General features: G+C 44.8%; 1 protein-coding gene across 6 annotated transcripts in view; it reads left to right on the forward strand.

Annotated features, from left to right (window-relative positions):
• Positions 1-14611, forward strand: part of LOC139376594 (protein phosphatase 1B-like) — a 28015-nt gene extending 13404 nt beyond the window's left edge. For 2 of the 6 annotated variants that reach the window (XM_071119365.1, XM_071119366.1), the window contains exons 3-8: positions 7757-7930; positions 8048-8221; positions 8347-8464; positions 8702-8813; positions 8988-9045; positions 9561-10760. In XM_071119365.1, coding sequence (XP_070975466.1) covers positions 7757-7930; positions 8048-8221; positions 8347-8464; positions 8702-8813; positions 8988-9045; positions 9561-10031 — 1107 coding nt within the window. In that variant the 3' untranslated portion in view covers positions 10032-10760. Of the gene's footprint in view, positions 1-7756; positions 7931-8047; positions 8222-8346; positions 8465-8701; positions 8814-8987; positions 9287-9560; positions 10761-11221 lie in introns of those variants that run through there. The other 4 variants (XM_071119368.1, XM_071119369.1, XR_011627940.1 and 1 more) reach the window with 3 other exon arrangements.
• The last annotated feature ends 7908 nt before the right edge of the window (positions 14612-22519 follow it).

Below are 22519 nucleotides of genomic sequence, written 5' to 3' on the forward strand. Positions count from 1 at the left end.
AGAGCACCTTCTTCCACATGTTTGGTGTGTCTCCCAGGTGGCTTGTGGCAAACTTTAAACAACACTTTTTATGGATATCTTTAGGAAATGGCTTTCTTCTTGCCACTCTTCCATAAAGGCCAGATTTGTGCAATATACGACTGATTGTTGTCCTATGGACAGAGTCTCCCACCTCAGCTGTAGATCTCTGCAGTTCATCCAGAGTGATCATGGGCCTCTTGGCTGCATCTCTGATCAGTCTTCTCCTTGTATGAGCTGAAAGTTTAGAGGGACGGCCAGGTCTTGGTAGATTTGCAGTGGTCTGATACTCCTTCCATTTCAATATTATCGCTTGCACAGTGTTCCTTGGGATGTTTAAAGCTTGGGAAATCTTTTTGTATCCAAATCCGGCTTTAAACTTCTTCACAACAGTATCTCGGACCTGCCTGGTGTGTTCCTTGTTCTTCATGATGCTCTCTGCACATGAATTAACGGACCTCTGAGACTATCACAGTGCAGGTGCATTTATACGGAGACTTGATTACACACAGGTGGATTGTATTTATCCTCATTAGTCATTTAGGTCAACATTGGATCATTCAGCGATCCTCACTGAACTTCTGGAGAGAGTTTGCTGCACTGAAAGTAAAGGGGCTGAATAATTTTGCACGCCCAATTTTTCACTTTTTGATTTGTTAAAAAAGTTTGAAATTTCCAATAAATGTCGTTCCACTTCATGATTGTGTCCCACTTGTTGTTGATTCTTCACAAAAAAATACAGTTTTATATCTTTATGTTTGAAGCCTGAAATGTGGCAAAAGGTCGCAAAGTTCAAGGGGGCCGAATACTTTCGCAAGGCACTCTGTGTATGTGTGTGTGTATATATATATATATATATATATATATATATATATATATATATATATATATATATATATATATATATATATATATATATATATATTCTGAATATCCCAATTCATGTTAAGTTCAAAAGAATACAAGATCAAAATGGCTGACTTCATTCAAACAAATGGGGGTTCTCAACTTTAAAGACATATCTCTGGATCATCTTTTGCAGATAGAACCTTAAGGTATGATTTTGATATTGAGGTAAAAACGGCTGCATTGGACCTTCTTTTGAAGAGTTTAATTGTAAAGTGACAAGCCTATCGTCTCACAGTGCCTTCAGAAAGTATTAATTCTCCTTACGTATTTCAAATGTCACAGCTTGAATGAAACCACACAATACCCCATAATGACAAAGTGAAAACATGTTTGAATTTTTTGCAATATTTTTTGAACTGAAATACAGAAATGATCTAATTTACTTAAGTATTCACACCCCTAAGTCAATACTTTTGTAGATGCGCCTTTGGTGGTGATCACAGCTCTGAGTTTTTCTGGGTAAGTCTCTAAGAGCATTACACACCTGGGATTGTGCAACATTTGCACCATTTATTAAATGTTTATTTCTAAAAGCTCTGTCAAATTGGTTGTTGATCATTGCTAGACAACCATTTAAGTCTTGCCATAGAATTTCAAGCTTATTCAAATCACAACTGTAACTCGGCCACTCAGGAACTTTCACAGTCTTCTTGGTAAGCAACTCCAGTGTATATTTGGTCTTGTGTTTTTAGGTTATTGTTGTGCAAAAAGGGGAATTCATCCCCCAGTGTCTGGTGGAAAGCAGACCAGGTTTTCCTCTGTTTTTGCCCGTGCTTAGCTCCATTACATTTCTTGTTTATCCTGAAAAACTGCCTAGTCCTTAACAATTACAAGCAAACATTGGGTTGTTATTTTAACTTGAAGTGCACAAAGTCCTCTTCTCTGACAATTAATCCATAGATAAAAGTGTAAACCGAGTTTTTCTAGTAACCTCTCCTCCAGGATTCTTCTTTGGAGTTTATATGGCGGTTGGCAACCAACTTTAAGGTACATTACCACCACCAACTGGACTGGAGTATGGCCCTCAGTTCATCTTTCAATCACCCCTGTGGGAATACTCTCCTAAAAACCAATTAGCTGGGATAGGCGGGAATTGCAGCCCGTCAAGCGTCACAAATAGAAGCAAGTTCTATTTTAACGCCTGACTACAGACACGCGTGAGCAGTGTGGGTGCAATGATTGAATAACATGTATGTGTACATTTATTTAGCCGAGTATGCGACGCAAGCGGTGTGGTCAGCATGTTACTTTCGTGCCTTGTTGCAAACAGGATGGATGTTTGAAATGTTTGTATTATGTACAGGCTTCCTTTTTTTCACTCTGCCAATTAGGTTAGTATTGTGGACTGACTACAATGTTGTTGATCCATCCTCAGTTTTCTCTTTATCATGATCACCATTGGCCGTGTTAAACACTATTATTAACCCCCTAGAGTCGATTGACGCACCAGTGCGTTCATCTAAGTTACATGAACAAAAAATCTCCATCAAAATCAGTTAGTTTAATGCAACCGCTGTGTCATATTTCAAAATAACTTTACGGAAAAAGCAAACCATGCAATAATCTGAGTATAGCGCTCAGACAACAAAGCAGCCAAAAATATATCCGCCATATTGGGTGGTCGACATTAGTCAGAAATAGCATTATAAATATTCACTTACCTTTTGATCTTCATCAGAATGCACTCCCAGGAATCACAGTTCCACAATAAATGTTTGTTTTGTTCGATAATGTCCATCATTTATGTCCAAATATCTTCTTTTGTTAGGGCTTTTGGTAAACAAATCCAAAGCGTGTTCAGGTCCAGCCGAACGTCGGACAAAAATTTCAAGAAGATCCGTTACAGCCTGTAGAAACTTGTCAAACTAAGTATAGATTCAATCTTTAGGATGTTTTTGGAACGAGAGCTAACTCTCTCGTGACCGCGCCTCAAAGCCTGTGGCAATCTGCCAGACGCCTGGCTCATTCTTCTCTCATTCGGTCCCACTTCACAGTAGAATCCTCAAACAAAGTTCTAAAGACTGTTGACATCTAGTGGAAGCCTTATGAAGTGCAACAACCAATTTCCCACTGTATCTGCAATAGGGGCTGAGTTTAAAAAAACTACAAGCCTCAGATTTCCCACGTCCTGGTTTGATTTTTCTCAGGTTTTCGCCTGCCATATGAGTTTTGTTATACTCACAGACGTCATTCAAACAGTTTAAGAAACTTCAGTGTTTTCTATCCAATACTACTAATAATATGCATATATTAGCATCTGGGACAGAGTAGCAGGCAGTTTACTCTGGGCATCTTATTCATCCAAGCTACTCCATACTGCCCCCCTGTCACCAAGAAGTTAAGCTAGAGATGAGTTTTTTTGCATTGAATGCATCTCTATCCACCTCATCTGCCAGTGTCGCACTTCCGCATCTGCGGTGAAAGGTCTCATGGTGTGATAAACACTGCTCTAGCTCTGCCACATCTGAAAATCACTCTTGTTACGAAATTGTTTGTAGCGTCCTAAGGGGGAGCCTCTCACAAACACAATGGTGTTCTCCGTTTTGCTCCACCACCCCCACAAGTGTCGTGACTCGTCTGAAGGTAACCGGTAATAAAAAAATAAAAGTTAAATATGTGTTAACAAAATGTATATGTATTTACATTTCCCAAGTTGTTTTTTTTTATCCTAGATTTAGGACAGACATGTGTCGGGTTCAAGTCTGGGCCCTGGCTGGACCACTCAAGGATATTCAGACACTTGTCCCAAAGTCACTACTGCATTGCCTTGGCTATGTGCTTAGGGTCATTGTCCTGTTGGAAGGGGAACCTTCGCTGCAGTCTCAGGTCTTGCGCGCTCCGGAGCATGTTTTCATCAAGGATCGCGCTGTACTCCGTTCATCTTTCCCTCGATCCTGTCTCCCAGTCCCTGCCGCTGAAAAACATCCTGACAGCATGATTCTGCCACCACCATGCTTCACCATAGGGATGGTACCAGGTGTGACGCTTGGCATCTAGGCCGAAGAGTTCAATCTTGGTTTTATCAGACCAGAAAATCTTATTTCTCATGGTCTGAGAGTCCTTCAGGTGCCTTTTGGTGGAGTGCTGCAGAGATGGGAGAGCCTTCCAGAAGGTCAACCATCTCCACAGAGGAACTCTGGAGCTCTGTCAGAGTGACTATTGGGTTCTTGGTCACCTCCCTGACCAAGGCCCTTCTCCCCCTGGCGGCCAGCTCTAGGAAGAGTGTTGGTGGTTCCAAACTTCTAACATTTAATAATGATGGAGGCCACTGTGTTCTTGGACCTTTTAATGCTGCATAAATGTTTTTGTACCCTTCCCAAGATCTGTGCCTCGACACAATCCCGTCTCGGAGCTCTACGGACAATTCCTTCGATCTCATGGCTTGGTTTCTGCTCCAATCAAGTTGTAGAAACTTCAAGAATGATCAATGGAAACAGGATGCACCTGAGCTCAATTTTGAGTCTCATGGCAAAGGGTCTGAATACTGATGTAAATAAGCTATTTGTGTTTATTTTTATTTTTAAGATGTTTAAAAAAATCTAAACCTTTTTTCACTTTGTGACTATGGGGTAATGAGGGAAAATGTATTTAATCCATTTTAGAATAAGGCTGTAACTTAACAAAATGTAGAAAAAGTCTAGGTCTGAATACTTTCCGACGACACTGTATATGTACATGCAAACTGCCTCCAGCGCATATTGAAAGGTAGTGGGTGACTCACTGATCCTACCGTATCACGCAGTGCGCACTCAAATGGCGAGTTGAGGATGTTTCCAACGGTCTTTTTAACCAAGGGCTACTCCCCTTGTAAAAAGGTGCAGTTGCTTTAATATAAGGAGGGAAGAAAAATGTGTAGCAGTAGAAAGCTGTTTTAATAGGCTGGTGGCCAACATCGTTTTCACTCAAAGTGCATTTAGAATTGTTGTGCGACGACTGGGTTTATGTGATTACATGTTTCATTTCAAGCTGCAACCAGCTGGAGGAGGAGCTTGCACAACAGGTGATTGTTGCTTGTGTGATAAATAAGATACATTATTTCGTAAATGCACACCGGACAATTTCATTCCACGAAATTATGCAAATTAGCCTATAGACCAATTGGTCAACTGTGTTTTCGGCAGCTAACCGCTTTTAATGGTAATCATCTCTACACTGGTACAATATGCAGTGCCTTGCAGAAGTATTCGTCAAAGCACTTTTTTCACATTTTATTGTGTTAAAGCTGGATGACAATGTACACAAAATACTTTTTTTATTTTTTTTATTCTTACCCCGTTTTCTCCCCAATTTCGTGGTATCCAATTGTTTTAGTAGCTACTATCTCGTCTCATCGCTACAACTCCCGTACGGGCTCGGGAGGGACTAAGGTTGAAAGTCATGCGTCCTCCGATACACAACCCAACCAAGCCGCACTGCTTCTTAACACAGTGCGCATCCAACTCGGAAGCCAGCCGCATCAATGTGTCGGAGGAAACACCATGCACCTGGCAACCTTGGTTAGCGCGCACTGCGCCCGGCCTGCCACAGGAGTCGCTGGTGCGCGATGACTCAAGGACATCCCTACCGGCCAACCCCTCCCTAACCCGGGCGACGCTAGGCCCATTGTGTGTCGCCCCACGGACCTCCCGGTCGCGGCCGGTTACGACCCAGAGTCTCTGATGGCAGCGCCCTTAACCACTGCGCCACCCGGGAGGCCCCCGCAAAATACTCTTGTCCAAGTGGTATATTTGTTTTGATTTTTTTGGGATGAATAAAACATTTCAATAACTAAAATAGTTGTTGCATAAGTATTCAGCCCCTTTGTTTAGGCAAAAGTAAATTAGTTCAGAAGTCAAATGACCAAATCACAAATAATAGGGTTTGACATGATTTAATGACTAACCCTTACTCTGTCCCCCATACATTAAACACCTGTAAGGTCTCTCAGTCAAGTATTGCATTTCACACACACGTTCATCTACAAGACCAGGGAGCTTTTCAAAAGCCTCATAAAGGGCAGTGATGGGTCACAATAAAAAATCTGACATTGAATATCTCCTTAAGCATGGTCTAGTTTATAATGATGCTGAGGATTATGTGTTAAACCACCCAGACACCTCGGATACAGTCGTCCTTCTGAACTGTGCTTTAGGACAGGAATGAAACTGCTCAGGGATGTCACCATGAGGCAATTGGTGATTTTAAAACGGCTACAAAGTTCAATGGCTGAGATGGGAGAGGATGAATTAACATTGTAGTGACTCCACATTAATGACAAAGTGAAAAGATTCCAAAACATGCATCTTGTATTTAACTTTAAAAAATTTTTTTAACTAGGCAAGTCAGTTAAGAACAAATTCTAATTTACAATGACTGCTTAGCGGGGAACAATGGGTTAACTTCCTTGTTCAGGGGCAGAACGACAGATTTTTACCTTGTCAGCTCTGGGATTCGTTCCAGCAACCGTTCGGTTACTGACCCAACGCTCTAACCACTAGGCTACCTGCCGCCCCTACACTCTAACCACTAGGCTACCTGCCGCCCCTACACTCTAACCACTAGGCTACCTGCCGCCCCTACACTCTAACCACTAGGCTACCTGCCGCCCCTACACTCTAACCACTAGGCTACCTGCCGCCCCTACACTCTAACCACTAGGCTACCTGCCGCCCCTACACTCTAACCACTAGGCTACCTGCCGCCCCTACACTCTAACCACTAGGCTACCTGCCGCCCCTACACTCTAACCACTAGGCTACCTGCCGCCCCTACACTCTAACCACTAGGCTACCTGCCGCCCCTACACTCTAACCACTAGGCTACCTGCCGCCCCTACACTCTAACCACTAGGCTACCTGCCGCCCCTACACTCTAACCACTAGGCTACCTGCCGCCCCTACACTCTAACCACTAGGCTACCTGCCGCCCCTACACTCTAACCACTAGGCTACCTGCCGCCCCTACACTCTAACCACTAGGCTACCTGCCGCCCCTACACTCTAACCACTAGGCTACCTGCCGCCCCTACACTCTAACCACTAGGCTACCTGCCGCCCCTACACTCTAACCACTAGGCTACCTGCCGCCCCTACACTCTAACCACTAGGCTACCTGCCGCCCCGTATGGAACAAGGCACTAAAGTAATAATGCAACTAAACATGGCAAAGGAATACACTTTTTGGCCTAAAAGCAAGGCCCTATGTTTGGTTCAAATCCAACACAACACATTTACTAAGCAACTGCCTCCTTATTTTCAAGCATGATGGTGGCTGCATCATGGTATCGGTATGCTTGACATCGTTAAATACTGGGGAGTTTTTCAGGAACGAAAGAAAGAATTGGGATAGGGCTAAGCACCGGCAAACTCCTAGAGCATAACCTGCTTCAGTCTGCTTTACACCAGACACTGGGAGAGGAATTCATCTTTCAGAATTACAATAACCTTCAACACAAGGCCAAATCTACAATGAAGTTGCTTACCAAGAAGACCGTGAATATTCCTAAGTGGCCAAGTTACAGTTTTGACTTAAATCTGCTTGAAATACTATGGCAAGACTCAAATTACTGTCTAGCCATGATCCCCAACATCTTGACAGAGTTTGAAGACCCACAGCTGTAATTGCTGCCCACAGTGTTTCTAACATGTATGAACTCAGGGAGCTGAATACTTATACAATATACTGAGTGAGAGGGAGGGAGTGATGGAGAGAGACAGCAGGGGATCAGTTTGAGCCTGGCAAGACGCATGATCTCTGACCCTGATCATGTAATGAGTAGTTATTTAGAATGCAAGGTCATGTTGTAGATCAGCAGCCTCTTATCTCAAACGCTTTCTATTTCTCACTGCAGGACCACAAGCCGTGCAACCCCAGAGAGAAGGAGCGTATCCAGAACGCAGGGGGGTCAGTGATGATCCAGAGGGTCAACGGTTCCCTGGCCGTGTCCAGAGCCCTGGGGGACTATGACTACAAGTGTGTGGATGGGAAGGGTCCCACAGAACAACTGGTCAGCCCAGAGCCAGAGGTGTGTGTGTGTTTAAAATGACTTTATTACTGTGCACAGCTTGTAGTAAACTCAAGGTCTTTCTCCTACTTGAGGTGTGTGTGATCTCTCCAGCTGAGGTGTGTGTTCCTCCCACAGGTGTGTGTGTTGGAGCGTGCTGCGGAGGGGGATGAGTTTGTGGTGCTGGCGTGCGACGGGATCTGGGACGTGATGTCCAACGAGGAGCTGTGCGAGTTCGTCAGGTCCCGGCTACAAGTGTTTGACGACCTGGAAAGAGTCTGCACTGCCGTGGTGGACACCTGTCTGCACAAGGTACATACACACTCTAACTCACCCACACTCTAACTCACCCACACTCTAACTCACCCACACTCTAACTCACCCACACTCTAACTCACCCACACTCTAAGCCCCAGTCTCTATGTGTGTTTCTCCAGGGCAGCAGAGATAACATGAGTGTGGTGTTGGTGACTTTACCGGGAGCTCCCAAGGTGTCTGAGGAAGCCCTGAAGAGAGAGGAGGACCTGGACAAATACCTGGAGACACGTGTAGAGGGTGAGAACACGCACATACACCCCCATCCTTTCTAAGAGCTTAGACACACTACATGGACAAACGGCTAATAGCAGCGAGAAGCTGTCGCCGCGGTGTGTAATAGTGACCACCTGCTGGGTGTCGACGGGTAGAGGCTCTTTCAACGTGGACATGACGGCCAATATTCTGGTCAGAGGCAACTTTCAACAAGTCTTTTATTCTGTTGCCTTTCCACTCTAACCCTGTGTCTGTCTCTAGATTTGCTGGGTAGCTGTGGAGAGGAGGGGGTTCCTGACCTGGTGTCTGTTCTGAGGAACATCGCCTCTGAGAACATCCCCAACCTTCCACCTGGAGGAGGCCTGGCCTGCAAGTAAATACTACACACACTGAAGACAACTGCTTTATTGTCCATGTCTCCCCCTTCTTTCTTCATGAAAGTATGAGAGACTGTCATGATTTATTGATCCAACTTCTCAATAAAGCTTCACACAAGTTCACAAATAAGAATGTCTAATTGTGTGTGTGTGTGTGTGTGTGGGGTCAGGCGCAGTGTGATCGAGGCGGTGTACAGCAGGCTGAACCCACAAAGAGAAGAGGAAGGGGTGAGTAACTCTTCTTTGACCGCTCACCCCTGACCTCCCACTTCCACAATGACCCCACTCCAGCCCAGTCACAACAGCACCACTCTTCTGGCGTGTGAATGGGCTTCGAGGACCGTCAAAATACCAAACATGATCAAAATTGAATATTTCATCTAGAGTCAAGACTTGGTTTCACATCACATGAATACTGCTCCCTGATGTTTCTTCCTACCGTGTCCCAACCTTTTATCACACAAAAGTCCTGGACGTCTTTTGAACATGAACTATTTTGCCTAGTCTAGTCTGTGTTTGTGTTGTGTTTGGGGTGTTGGGAGTTGTAGGGGGGAACGGGAAGGCATTGTTGTATTCTCCTCTCCCTCACTGGACAAAGACAATGTCACTACGGGTAGCTGGCCACAGGGGTAGGGGTAGTATGGTGTGAGACAGTGTGTGTGCCTGTGTGTGCGTGTTTGACGCTGGTGTGTGTCTGACACTAGCTTGTGTGTGTGTGTGTGGCGTGGTGTTGCCCCGGCCAGGCCTGTGTTGGAGGTGGAGGAGAGGAGGAGAGTGAGGAGGGAGGAGGCAGCAGTACGGCGACCAACCTCTTGGAGGCGCTGCGTCAGTTCCGCCTGCACCACCGGGGGCAGTATCGCTCGGTGCTGGAGGAAGCCCTGGCAGTCTACCGTCTGCCTGGGGAGAATACAGCCGACATGGGAGAGGAATCCTCCTCTTTTACCGCCGACGACCTCCCTGACTCCCCCCGGCCCTCACCCCCCTCTCCCCCTCCCTCACCCGTCGTCATCGAGACGCCCTCATCCCCGGAGACAGAGAAAAGCAAAGACACGCCCTCTCCAAACATCGACCAACAACCACCTCCGGCTGCAGACATCGACCAACCTGAACCTCCAGCGGTAGACACTGACCAACCTGAACCTCCGGCGGCAGACCTCGTCCCACTATATCCTCCAGCTGCTGAGCTTCGCCAACCAGATCCACCCCCCTCCTAATTCACCTCTGATCTCTGTTGTTGTTGTTGACCCCCCCCCCCCCCCCCCCCCCCCCCCCCCCCCCCAATCTAGTCTAGTCCATGCGTGCTCTCACAGCGTCTAGTCCATCCGTGCTCTCACAAACGCCATAATGGGTAGATATAAAGATGAGTGGTCTAAGTCAATGGACCGATCATGTCTGGACCTCTACTTGACAGAGAGAGAAGACCGACTGGACTGTCCATATAAAAACACAAGTTCCCATAAACCACCTATACTTGTTCTCACAGTACCCACACACAACACACTCACTCTCTGTGTGTCTCTGTGTGTCTGTGTGTCTCTGTTTGCCTGTCTCTGTCTCTCTGCGTCTGCCTGCGTGTCTCTCTGTCCGTCCGAGAGAGAGAGACGAGTCTTAGCAGCCAGCTGAGGTGTGTGTGTGTGTGTGTGTTTGTTTGGTAGAATTTGTTAAGGTGTGTGTCCACTACAGTACTGTAACTACTTCAAAATTCTGGAACAGTATACAAAGTTCTAAAAAGTTCAAAATACCAAAGTAAAAAAAGTGTGTGTGTCATTGTATTGCTAAAGACTGAGTTGTGTTTCTCTCTGATGAATGGTGGCACTTACTGAATGCAACAAGACACAATTGTGTGTGTGTGTGTGTGTGTGTGTGTGTGTGCTGAATCTGTTCCATACAGCAATATGTGAATGAATAAAATAATCAATAAAAGTGATTTGAATTAATAATAATACTAAGATCTGTCCATCTGATTTGGTTTGTCTCTTGACTGTCAGATTTGGTCAGTGTCTGACTGTTATGGTATATGATCACTTTTTCCTGTGAGCATTCCATTGTGGGTCTGAAATTGCTTTTCATGTCCTGAATAGTGCACAGAGATTTCCTGCTACATGGCACCATGGCATTTATAGCATCTACAAATGTTTAATTCTTGACAACCAAAAAAAGCCTATTACATAGGCTGTAGCCTAGTTTAAGAATTGGGACACAGCCGGTCTTTCAGTAGGCCACCAACAGGTGAGTCCAAGATCGGCTCATCCCACAGATTGACCCACATACCAACCCCTCACATTCTCAGCTCCCGGTCCACTTGCACACCCACTTCTCAACATCAATACTTTAATAACAGTTTTATATTGTATGCACTATGGCGCCTCATAAACATTTCTCTCTCTCGTTCTCTCTATCTCAGTGTGATCTGGAGGACCCCTGGTAGTCGTGGTAACTGCGACCCCGGTCTCCTCCTGTGATTGGTCTAGCCACCCAGAGGGAGAATTGCCTCCTCCACGTGCCCAGTGGACGACGTGTGTGTGTGTGCGTGTGAGGATGAACACACCCACACACACACTCTGCTTTTCCTTGGGAGGAGTGTGTCTTTGGAGGTGTTGCGGTTGTTGTAAGGACTGATGAAGCGTCTGGATGGTAGATGTTTTTTTACCATCCAGGTTTTCTGGTGTTACATTTTTTTGTTGTTGTTGACATTGATCACCTGACTACATGGACATGACCTGGGGTGGATTTATGTGTTTGTGTGTGTGAGGGAGAAAGGAAATTTGGAGGTGGGGATTGGGACCCAGACTGGTTCAATCTGGTACTTGTCTTGGACTCTGTGCTGCCGGAAAACCCCAACCGCCCGAACACACACACACACACACACACACCCTAAAACCTGACACACCAAGCCCTGCAAATGTACATTGGGGAGAACAAGTATTTGATACACTGCCGATTTTGCAGGTTTTCCCACTTACAATGCATGTAGAGGTCTGTAATTTTTATCATAGGTACACTTCAACTGTGAAGTGAATTAATTACTTAAAAATCATACAATGTGATTTTCTGGATTTTTGTTTTAGATCCCGTCTCTCACAGTTGAAATGTACCTATAATAAAAATTACAGACCTCTACATGCTTTGTAAGTAGGATAACCTGCCAATTTTGCAGGTTATCAAATACTTGTTCTCCCCACTGTATCTCTCTCTCTCTCTCACACAGAGGGTGGGGGGTCCACGTGCTACATGTTGCGGTTTATACACCACCCCCCCCCCAACATCCCTCACAACCCTCTCTGCTCCACGCCACAGCTACTGAACAGGTATTGGTTAAAACTGATCCCACCTGACCCCCTATGTGCCACGCCACAGCTACAGGGTGGGTATTGGTTCAAACTGATCCCACCTGACTGCCTCTGATTGGTTCCTCCTGATGGAAGGAGATTTCTGATCATTTTTATTTTCTGTTTGCTGTAGGATAAACAAAGGAGAAGAGCAGTAAAAAGGAGAGGGAGAGGAGTGCTGAATCCCAAACCAGTCCCTTCCACTCGCTCCAATGCCCTCGATTTGTGCATTCATGTGAGCCCGCCATATGCACGTGTCCCAAAGCCGAGGGAGTGGAAATATTGAGGGGTTTAGGTCTAATTAGTCTCTCCGATAGACACTTCAACCTGGCTTCACAGCAAAGTAATATTCCAACACGCACCACAAAGTGCAATTTCATAAATAACATTAAAGTCTTGCCTAATGATAAGGCACGTGCATTTATTTTGTGAAGCAGTGACATACATCCCAAATGAAATGTTCAACTGTTAGTGTGGTTTAAATCTCGTTAAACAATGGGGAATTTCTCAATTTGACTTGCATGTCCATTTTTACATGTCCATTTTATTGAACTTGAAATGAATCGTTCAAGTCATGACTTTGTCCCGAAGTTGGTTGGGGTTATTGATTTGACACGCTGGAAACCAGCATCAGTCTTGTCAGGAAGTGTGACAATGGAGTGATTTCCGAGAGTTGGTAGAGGCGAGGGACTGGTTTGGGACTCGGCAGAGGACTACAGCGGTTTCTGTTCTCTCTGGTAGGGGTGGGCTCACAATGGTGGACTCTGGGCGTGGTGGGGTTCCGTGTGATGATGTCTGTGTCACAGGCTGGACTGGGGGAGGGAGGGATCAGGGGTTATGGTAGAGTTTCTCAAACTGTGGCATGGGGACCCCAAGGGGAGCACATTTTAGTTTTTTGCACTAACACTACACAGATGATTCAAGCAATCAAAGCTTGATGATGTTCATTATTTAAATCAGCGGTGTGGTGCTAGGGCAAAAAACTAAACGTGGACCGAGTTTGGGAAACACTGGGGTTAGGGTGTCACGGTTGGACCTGCTGCATCAAAAACAGACCGCTCCTGAACCTCACCTACTCCCCTCCGCTCTTCTGATCAAAGAGGATCAATAGTTAACCTGATCACTTTGATCAAAAACGGACATCTCCTGGACCCCACCGTCTCACCTTATTCCCCTCCGCTCTGCCCACCTGAGTAAAGCAGGATCAATAGTTAACCTTGGCCCGGTTTCCCAATAACGTTAGATACGTTGTCGTTAAATCTGTGAGCCGTTTCCCAAAACCATCGTTATTAACGTTGCAATTGAAGATGCTCGTAATCTAACGCAGGCATCAGATCACCTCAGAACAGCTGGGTTAGATGCTTTTTTTTGCCCTCCCACGTCACTTTATACACAAGATCTCCGCTAAACATAATCACATGGTATGTCAGTCTCTGACCACCTATAACTTCAGAACAAAGTTGACTACAAATACAAAGTTGCCATTGAAACAGTGGGAGGCGACATATAAAAAGATGCTTCAAATGTACTGTACTGTAGGATACTGTCTGTAATTTGTATCAATATATTTCATCACGTGTAGCCTAACAAATCAGTGATATGGTGCATTTGTTATTGGGTAAGCGTTAAAAAAATAACCCGCCTCGATATTTGCAACTGTAGGTGGTAATGTGTCTCTAGAAGCTGATCCGTAGTCAGTTTTGTGAAAGAAATATAATGTAAAGATTTGAATGGATAAAGCTGATCTGAAAGCAGCACTCCCGTTCGATCCTATCAGTATCAACACATGCTCCAACGATGCATTTAGCGACCGTTCTCTACGCGTGTTGTTTTTGGAAACGCATGTTATATCTTCGGCGGTTGTAGGAAAGTTGCATCGTTAAAACACTTGTAAGCCTAAGTAAGGTCCATCGCTATCGTGAAACCGGACCCAGATCACATTGAGCAACATTCACGCGCGTAGCTGTTGATTTTTACGGAGTATTACCAAGTTAAAGTTGAATTCAAATCAGTCTCTGTAAACTAGGAAATGTGGAGTTTTTTAAGAATATTTAGGAGCTTTAGCTAAATATTTGGTCCTGCTTTGTGACATCAACCCCTGGTTGGCCGCCAGACGCCCTACTCCACAATGTGATGTCATCATAGACTGCAGGGCAACTTCCTGGTTACGGAAATCACCAACACAATTCAAATTTGCCAAAACTGACACTTGACTCTTCCCAATGTGATCAGTCTTCTTGGCAGATAAAAATGTTGCTGTTGTCTGTAAAGCAGAGCGCTGCCCCATTTTGTGTATGATGTCATATGGTGGAGTGTACCTTTTTTAAACCCAGGTAGAGTCCTAGTGTTAATCCTGTGTACCTGGTTAAGACTACATCGGTCATGTTTGTATTTGCTGTTGTTTGATTGCACTCACATTTGATTACAGAAAGCGTCTATATATGAAATAAAATACCTGCCAAGGACCAGTGGTCAGTGTCTCTGGATTGTGTGTACATGTTTCTGCGTCTGCCTTAGCGTATGAAAGAGGGCACCCTGTTTGCTTATTTCATACACCAATCCATTCCATTTAAATCCACGTGGGACAGCGAATGAGTACACTTCAGGGAGAATCCAGCTGCTGCCCTTCTTCCCCCTATACCCTTGGCTAAACCCCCTCTCTCGGGCCTCTCATCACTTCATCATAATCTCCAATCACAATTTTCTCAATCTGAGCTTGATTAAGACATTATGGGCATTATGGGTCATAGGTGTGTTTTTTAATTTGGTGATGGGTTACTTCTGCTATTGGCTGCTTTTACATCCTCCGTTCAATGTATCTGCTTCTCATGAACCCCGGTACAGTGCATTCGGGAAGTATTCAGACCACTTGACTATTTCCATATATTTTTTTACGTTACTTCCTTATTCTAAAATAGATTAAAACAATATATCCTCATCAATCTACACACAATACCCCATAATGACAAAGCAAAAACAGGTTTTTAGAAATGTTAGCAAACTGAAATATCACATTTACATAAGTATTCAGACCCTTTACTCAGTACTTTGAAGCACCTTTGGCAGTGATTACAGCCTCGAGTCTTCGAGTATGACGCTACAAGCGTGGCACACCTGTATTTGGGGATTTTCTCCCATTCTTCTCTGCAGATCCTCTCAAGCTCTGTCAGGTTGGATGAGGAGCATCGCTGCACACACATTTTTAGGTCTCTCCAGAGATGTTCCATTGGGTTCAAGTCCGGGCTCTGGCTGGGCCACTCAACATTGAGACTTGTCCTGAAGACTCCTGTGTTGTCTTGGCTGTGTGCTTTAGGGTCATGCTTCACCGTAGGGATGGTGCAAGGTTTCCTCCAGATGTGACACTTGGCATTCAGGCCAAAGAGTTCCATCTTGGTTTCATCAGACCAGAGAATCTTGTTTCTCATGGTCAGAGTCCTAGGTGCCTTTTGGCAAACTCCAAGCGGGCTGTGATATGCCTTTTATTGAGGAGTGGTTTCCGTCTGGCCACTCTACCATAAAAGCCTGATTGGTGGAGTGCAGCAGCGATTGTTGTCCTTCTGGCAGGATCTCTCATATCTACAGTGGAACTCTGGAGTTCTGTCTGAGTCACCATCGGGTTCTTGGTCACCTCCCTGACCAAGGCCCTTCTCCGATTGCTCCAGGCAACCATTTCTAGGGAGAGTCTTGATGGTTCTAAACCTCTTCCATTTCAGTATGAAATTATGGCCTTCAATGCTGTATAATTTTTTTTTTTGTACCATTCCGTAGATCTGTGCCTCGACACAATCCCGTCTCTGAGCTCTCCTGACAATTCCTTCGACCTCGTGGCTTGGTTTTTCTCTGACATGCACTGTCAACTGTGGGACCTTATATAGATACTTATTATACTTATATACATATTATACTTTCCAAATCATGTCCAATCATTTGAATTCACCACAGTTGACAGTGCCTGTCAGGGCAAAAACCAAGCCATGAGGTCGAAGGAATTGTGAAGTTGCAGAAACATCTCAAGGATGATCAAAGTAAACAGGCTGCACCTGAGCTCAATGTCGAGTCTCATAGCAAAGGGTCTGAATACTTATGTAAATAAGGTATTTACTGGTATTAACTGACTAGGCAAGTCAGTTAAGAACAAATTCTCATTTACAATGACGGCCTATCCAGGCCAAACCCGGACGACGCTGGGACAGTTGTGCGCCGCCCTATGGGACTCCCAATCACGAGTGGGGTCATTTAGCAGATGAGGGCAGGCCATTGTTAGAGGGATAATCTGCTCTGACTGCTCAGATGGGTTAACACGCTCCTGATTAGTGCAGATTATTATCCGCGCGCTCACACACACACACACACACACACCATGCCCCCATCTGGCCTTTCTCTCTAACCCTAGTCCCCTCCCTCCAAAGCTCCCATTTCCTGTGCCTCTCTCGGTCCCTTCCTCCTCTTCCCGTCTCACTCCTTTTTGTATAAGTCCTGTACTTTTTCCCCTGTACATTTCTCTCCTCTCTCTCTCCTTTCCTCTGTTTCTCTTGCTTTTGCCAATTTGTGAATACTGAAAACAGACAGCTGTTTGTGTTTTTGGCTGCTGGTGTCTTTGTCAGGCCAGTTGTATGTGACAAAAGACATACATACAAAAGCATACATCTACACACGCTTAACCATTTAAAAACAACCTGGTTAATGTGATGTCACCACATTTTACTGGATAATGATTTAAATACAGAGTCAACATCTGCCCAGCTCCCCTCTCTCGCTCTCACTCTCTCGCTCTCTCTGTGTGTCTGAGAGAGAGGGTTTGGATCAGAGACGAAGGCTTGTTTGGGAGGAAATATCTTATAATAATCTTGTGATTATGTTAATAGGGGAGTTCCTGTACAGTATTTTGTGCTTTTGGGTGTGTGACGGGTGTTTGTGTGTAATTGAGTGGTAACACCTCTCCTCTCTTTTTCCTCTTCATATTTATTTATTTATTTATTTAACCCTTTAATTCACCAGGTAAGTTGACCGAGAGCACGTTCTTATTTACAGCAACGCCCTGGGGAATAGTTACTGGGAAAGATTAGGTGACCGTGATGGTATGAGGGCCAGATTGGACATTTAGTCAGGACACCCGTTTAGCGGCCCATCCGAAAGACGGCGCCTTACACAGGGCAATGTCCCCAATCACTGCACCTGGGGCGTTGGAAGCTTTTTTTTACATATTTTTTTTAGACCAGAGGAAAGTGTGCCTCCTTTTGGACCGCCAACACCACTTCCAGCAGCATCTGGTCCCCCAATCTAGGGACCGACACCGCTTAGCTTCTTCGGCAAGCCAGGAGTGGGATTCAGGGTGGTATCCTATATTGCTCTCCTGTAATAATGTGCTGTATGTTCCTGTACAGTTCCTATTTCTCTACGGGGAGATTGAGGGGACAATATATGTGTTTTGAAGAGAGAGTTAAGAAAGCCCTGAGAACCAGCCCTATATACAGCTATAAATACACATCATTGATACCTGGTATAGAAACCCTGACGTATGTTTAGCTGGTGGTCCTGTTCTGTTATAGAGACCCACCAGTCTGCTTTAGGCACCACTTAGTCATGAAGTGGATCTGTGAACAACAGCTAAGGCATCTCGAGTAGTAATCGTGTTAGAGAGTATGGAATGAATGGAACCAGCCTTGACATGTCCTGACCCAGAAGTATCAGCCTGAGAGAATAAACCACCAACACATTCCTAGAGAATAGAGAAGCACTCCACACACAGTGTGACTGGGCTCAGACAGATCCATCTGCCTGTGGGTGGTAATTGGCATTATTAATTGAGCCCAGGCAGGAACCCCAGCTTTTTTGTTTCCACGGATGTTTTTGTCGTTGGTCTTCGTGTCAATCACCTATCTGGTATACGGTGGTTTTTGGACAGGGCACAACAATCTTGCCCCATCCCAAATCAACCCCTAGACCTCATTGGCACTCCTGTAGATCTGAGAGGATTGGACAGGTACAATAGCTTCATCTTGCCCTCTGAAATCAAATCCCGCTGTGTGATCTCTGAAGGCAGTGGACACACTGGGCACTCTGGACAAAGATAAGCACACACACATAGCAGTGTTATTACGGCCCTCCGGTCCAGGGTGTGACTTTTTTTGTCCACCGTATCGCCGGTAGGCTGCGTATGTTTCTATAAGTGGTTTTCCAATGATATAAACCATTATTCTCATCACTGTTCTGCTTCATCATATTTACCATTTGAGTGTTAAGCCACACTACATTCTAATATAGTCAGATGATCATATCTAACAGTCTGATAGACAAACACATTCAATCTGCATTAGCACAGATTCAGTTAGGCTCAGCCATATGGTCATGGTTCGGGTTTCCTGATAGCCATGGATCAAATGCATACGAGTGTTTTTAAAAGATGGATGTGAAGTTTTTATGTAAAAAAAAAATATCACGGTTTTCTGGGCATCCGTGGCTTCACTAAGTAGGAGCCAAGTGCAATCCCAGAGTATATTTGGCTGAAAGAAGAGCACATACCTTGACAGCTCTCTCTTCTGAAAGATGTTACTGCCAAAGGTCCAATGGGAGCCTTTGCACATCTTGTAACATTGGTGTTTCAAAATGCGGGCGTATCACATAACAGGACAAGCTTCTTTTTTTTTTTTTTACAAACAAGGAAATGGTTGAGCTGTTTTGCTATCAAAATGCCATGGAGTGAGACCTACGTCATCAAATAGTGAGCAGATGGATGTTCATTCTATTCAAGAATTTTATGAAACCGTAATTGTACGAGAATGCCCAGTTTGTAAGAGATGCATAAAACACCAATCTAGCCAAGACTTAACATCTCAAACTTTCCTAAGATTTCCTAAGATACTCTTTGAAGAGGCAGGGTTTCAGATGTTTTCAGAAGATGGGCAGGGACTCAGACATCCCAGCTTCAGGGGGAAGCTGGTTCCACCATTGGAGTGCCAGGACAGAGAAGAGCTTGGACTGGGCTGAGCATGAGCTGTGCCCTTCTATAGGGGTGGGAGGGCCAAGAGACCAGAGCTGGCAGAATGGAGTGCACGGGTTGGGGTGTAAGGTTTGAGCATAGCCTGAAAGTAGGGAAGGGCAGTTCCTCATGCTCCTCTGTAGGCAAGTGCCATGGTATTGCAACGGAGGCGAGCTTCGACTGGAAGCCTTTGGAGTTTGTGGGGGAGCGGGGTGACATGGGAGAACTTGGGAAGGTTGAACGCCAGGCGGACTGCAGCGTTCTGGGTAAGTTGCAGAGGTTTGATGGCACAAGAGGGGAACTCAGCACATTGCACTAGTCCAGGTGGGATATAATTGCCTGGATTAGGACCTGTGCCACTACTTGTCTGCAGTAGGGTCATACTCTACGGATGAACCTGCAGGAGTGAGTCGCTGCTTTGATGTTTGCAGAGAACGACAGGGTGTTGTCTAGGGTCACGCCAAGGTTCTTTGCGAACAGCATGCGTACAGCACTACCCATTGTTTACACTGGCAAGGCAAGACAGTGAACTTGGGGCTTGTATTCCCTGAAACCTGAGAGAGCTCTTCATGACAAAATGTCATTATTCAGTATACCAATACCAGAGATTTGTCTCTACCATTCATTCTGACCATGGTTTGTTTCTCCTGTGCTGGTGTTATATATAAGGAGTTTGATAAAAGGTGAAGTTATAATGTTCTTTCGAGAATGTAATCGTCTAACAGTCAAGGACAAGGTCAGTCTATTAGAGTATATTATAGTGCTCCGAATGGCATCTCCCGTAATAGCCTTTATGGTTGACGAGTTTCATGTGAAATGACCATTCAAGGCAGCTGCAGTGCAGAACCTTTGCTCTATAAACATAATTAATCTACACTGAACTAAAATGTAAACGCAACATGTAAAGTGTTGGTCCCATGTTTCATGAGCTGAAATAAAAGATCCCAGAAATGTTCCACACTCACAAAAAGCTGCATTTTTCTCAAATGTTGTGCATAAATTTGTTTACATCCCTGTTAGTGAGCATTTCTCCTTTGCCAAGATAGTCCATCCACCTGACAGGTGTGGCTGATTAAACAGCATGATCATTACACATCATTCTGCACCTTGTGCTGGAGACAATAAAAGGCCAGACTAAAATGTGCAGTTTTGTCACACAACACAATGCCACAGATGTCTCAAGTTTTGAGGAAGTGTGCAATTGGCATGCTGACTGCAGGAATGTACACCAGAGCTTTTGCCATAGAATTTAATGTTAATTGCTTTACAATAAGAGAACATAGTTTTAGAGAGTTTGGCAGTACATCCAACCGGCCTCACAACCGCAGATGTGTATGGTGTAGTGTGAGTGGGCGGTTTGCTGACGTTGATGGCAAAAAATAAATATGTAAAAAAAAATGTTTTAAATGTTTTTTTTTTTTACCCCGTTTTTTGTGATATCCAATTGCAATCTCGTCTCATCGCTGCAACTCACTAACGGCCTTGGGAGAGGCAAAGGTCAAGTCATGCGTCCTCTGAAACATGACCCGCCAAACCGACTCTCCTTAACACCCACCTGCTAAATCCAGAAGCCAGCTGCACCAATGTGTCAGAGAAAACATTGTTCAACTGACAACCAAAGTTAGCCTGCAGGCACCTAGCCCATCACAAGGAGTCACTAGAGCGCAATGAGCCATGTAAAGACCCCCCCCCCGGCCAATCTTCCCCTAACCCGGACGACGCTGAGCCAATTGTGCACCGCCCTTTGGGACTCTCAGTCACAGCCGGTTGTGACACAGCCTGGGATAGAACCCAGGTCTGTAGTGACACCTCAAGCACTGCGATGCAGTGCCTTAGACCGCTGCACCACTTGAGAGGCCCTTATCGATGTCAATTTGAATGCACAGAGATACTGTGACGAGATCCTGAGGCCCATTGTCATGCCCTTCATCCGCCGCCATCACCTCATGTTTCAGCATGGTAATGCACAGCCCCATGTCGCAAGGATCTGTACACTCAATGTCCCAGTTCTTCCATAACCTGCATACTCACCAGACATGTCACCCATTGAGCATATTTGGGATGCTCTGGATCAACGTGTATGACAGCACATTCGCAAGCCATTGAAGAGTGGGACAACATTCCCACAGGTTACAATCAACAGCCTGATCAACTCTATGCAAAGAAGATGTGTCGTGCTGCATGATGCAAATGGTGGTCACACCAGATACTGACTGGTTTTCTGATCCATGCCCCTACTTTTTTTTTTTTAAAGGTATCTGTATTCCCAGTCATGGTACATCCATAGATTAGGGCATAATGAATTCATTTCAATTGGCTGATTTCCTTATATGAACTGTAACTCAGTCAAATCGTTTAAATGGTTGCATGTTGTGTTTATATTTTTGTTCAGTGTGTATATTCCATGCACTGAGAACCACCTCTGCAGCTTACATGTTTACAGTAAAGTCGTCACTAATGACTTTTCAAGTCCATGCATGCTCTCGTGTGTAGACCCATGTCTGTTCATTCCACTTTCTATGATCAGTATGGTGTGTTCAACACACATCGGGGATTATTGAAGATGTTAGAACCGTCCACATGAACTTTTCGTCAGCCAACAAGATCGGTGACAAACAGCAAAAGCACTAGCCTATGTCATTCTACTATCCCCCATAGTACAGAAGTTGACCTATTTCTATTGGTCAGCTTGTTGTTCTGTGCCGAGCAAGAAATATTCCTAACATACTCTGGGACAGTTGTGGGACGTCGTGATAGATCCCAAATTAAAACAACCACTGTATCAAAATACATTTTAAAAGGCAATGAGGCTGATGCAACTTTAGATGCAAATGTTGATCAACTATTAGGCTATTTCTTTGCATTAAGCACAGCATGCACAAATGGCAGTAAGCCGAATGTTCAAAAAAGCAATTAGCTGTAAACGCTACTCTCAAAAGTGAATCGCAAATGCGAGCACGCTCATGTGACAGAGATTGGAATATCCTTTGGAAATTTAGAAAGAGGTCATCCGAAAGACGCAACAACAAGCATGGGTTGTTAATATGACTATGATTGTGTCTTTGGCTGCTGGACACCGGAAGAAAGTTGAGAACATGAGAGAAATACTGGTTTCAATGGCATATGAGGAAGTGTTTATAAGAGAATCCCCTTTGCATTCCTATGGTCAGAACTTGGTAAGACATGCCTCATAAAATGACAAAAACGTCCAGGTTTTAAACAGTTAGGTTTCTGGTTAAATAGTTTCAGAATGTTGACTGCCTCGACTCAGATTGCAAGGCGGATGGCCTTTCTCCCTGGTCTTTCTCATTTCCAGGTGCCTCCCTCATGTCAGCATTGATCTGGACATGACAGGCTGTAGCTAATATGCATAGGCTATCACCTATGCAAATAA

Source organism: Oncorhynchus clarkii, chromosome 20, assembly GCF_045791955.1.
Source record: "Oncorhynchus clarkii lewisi isolate Uvic-CL-2024 chromosome 20, UVic_Ocla_1.0, whole genome shotgun sequence".
In the NCBI taxonomy this organism is placed as follows: domain Eukaryota; kingdom Metazoa; phylum Chordata; class Actinopteri; order Salmoniformes; family Salmonidae; genus Oncorhynchus; species Oncorhynchus clarkii.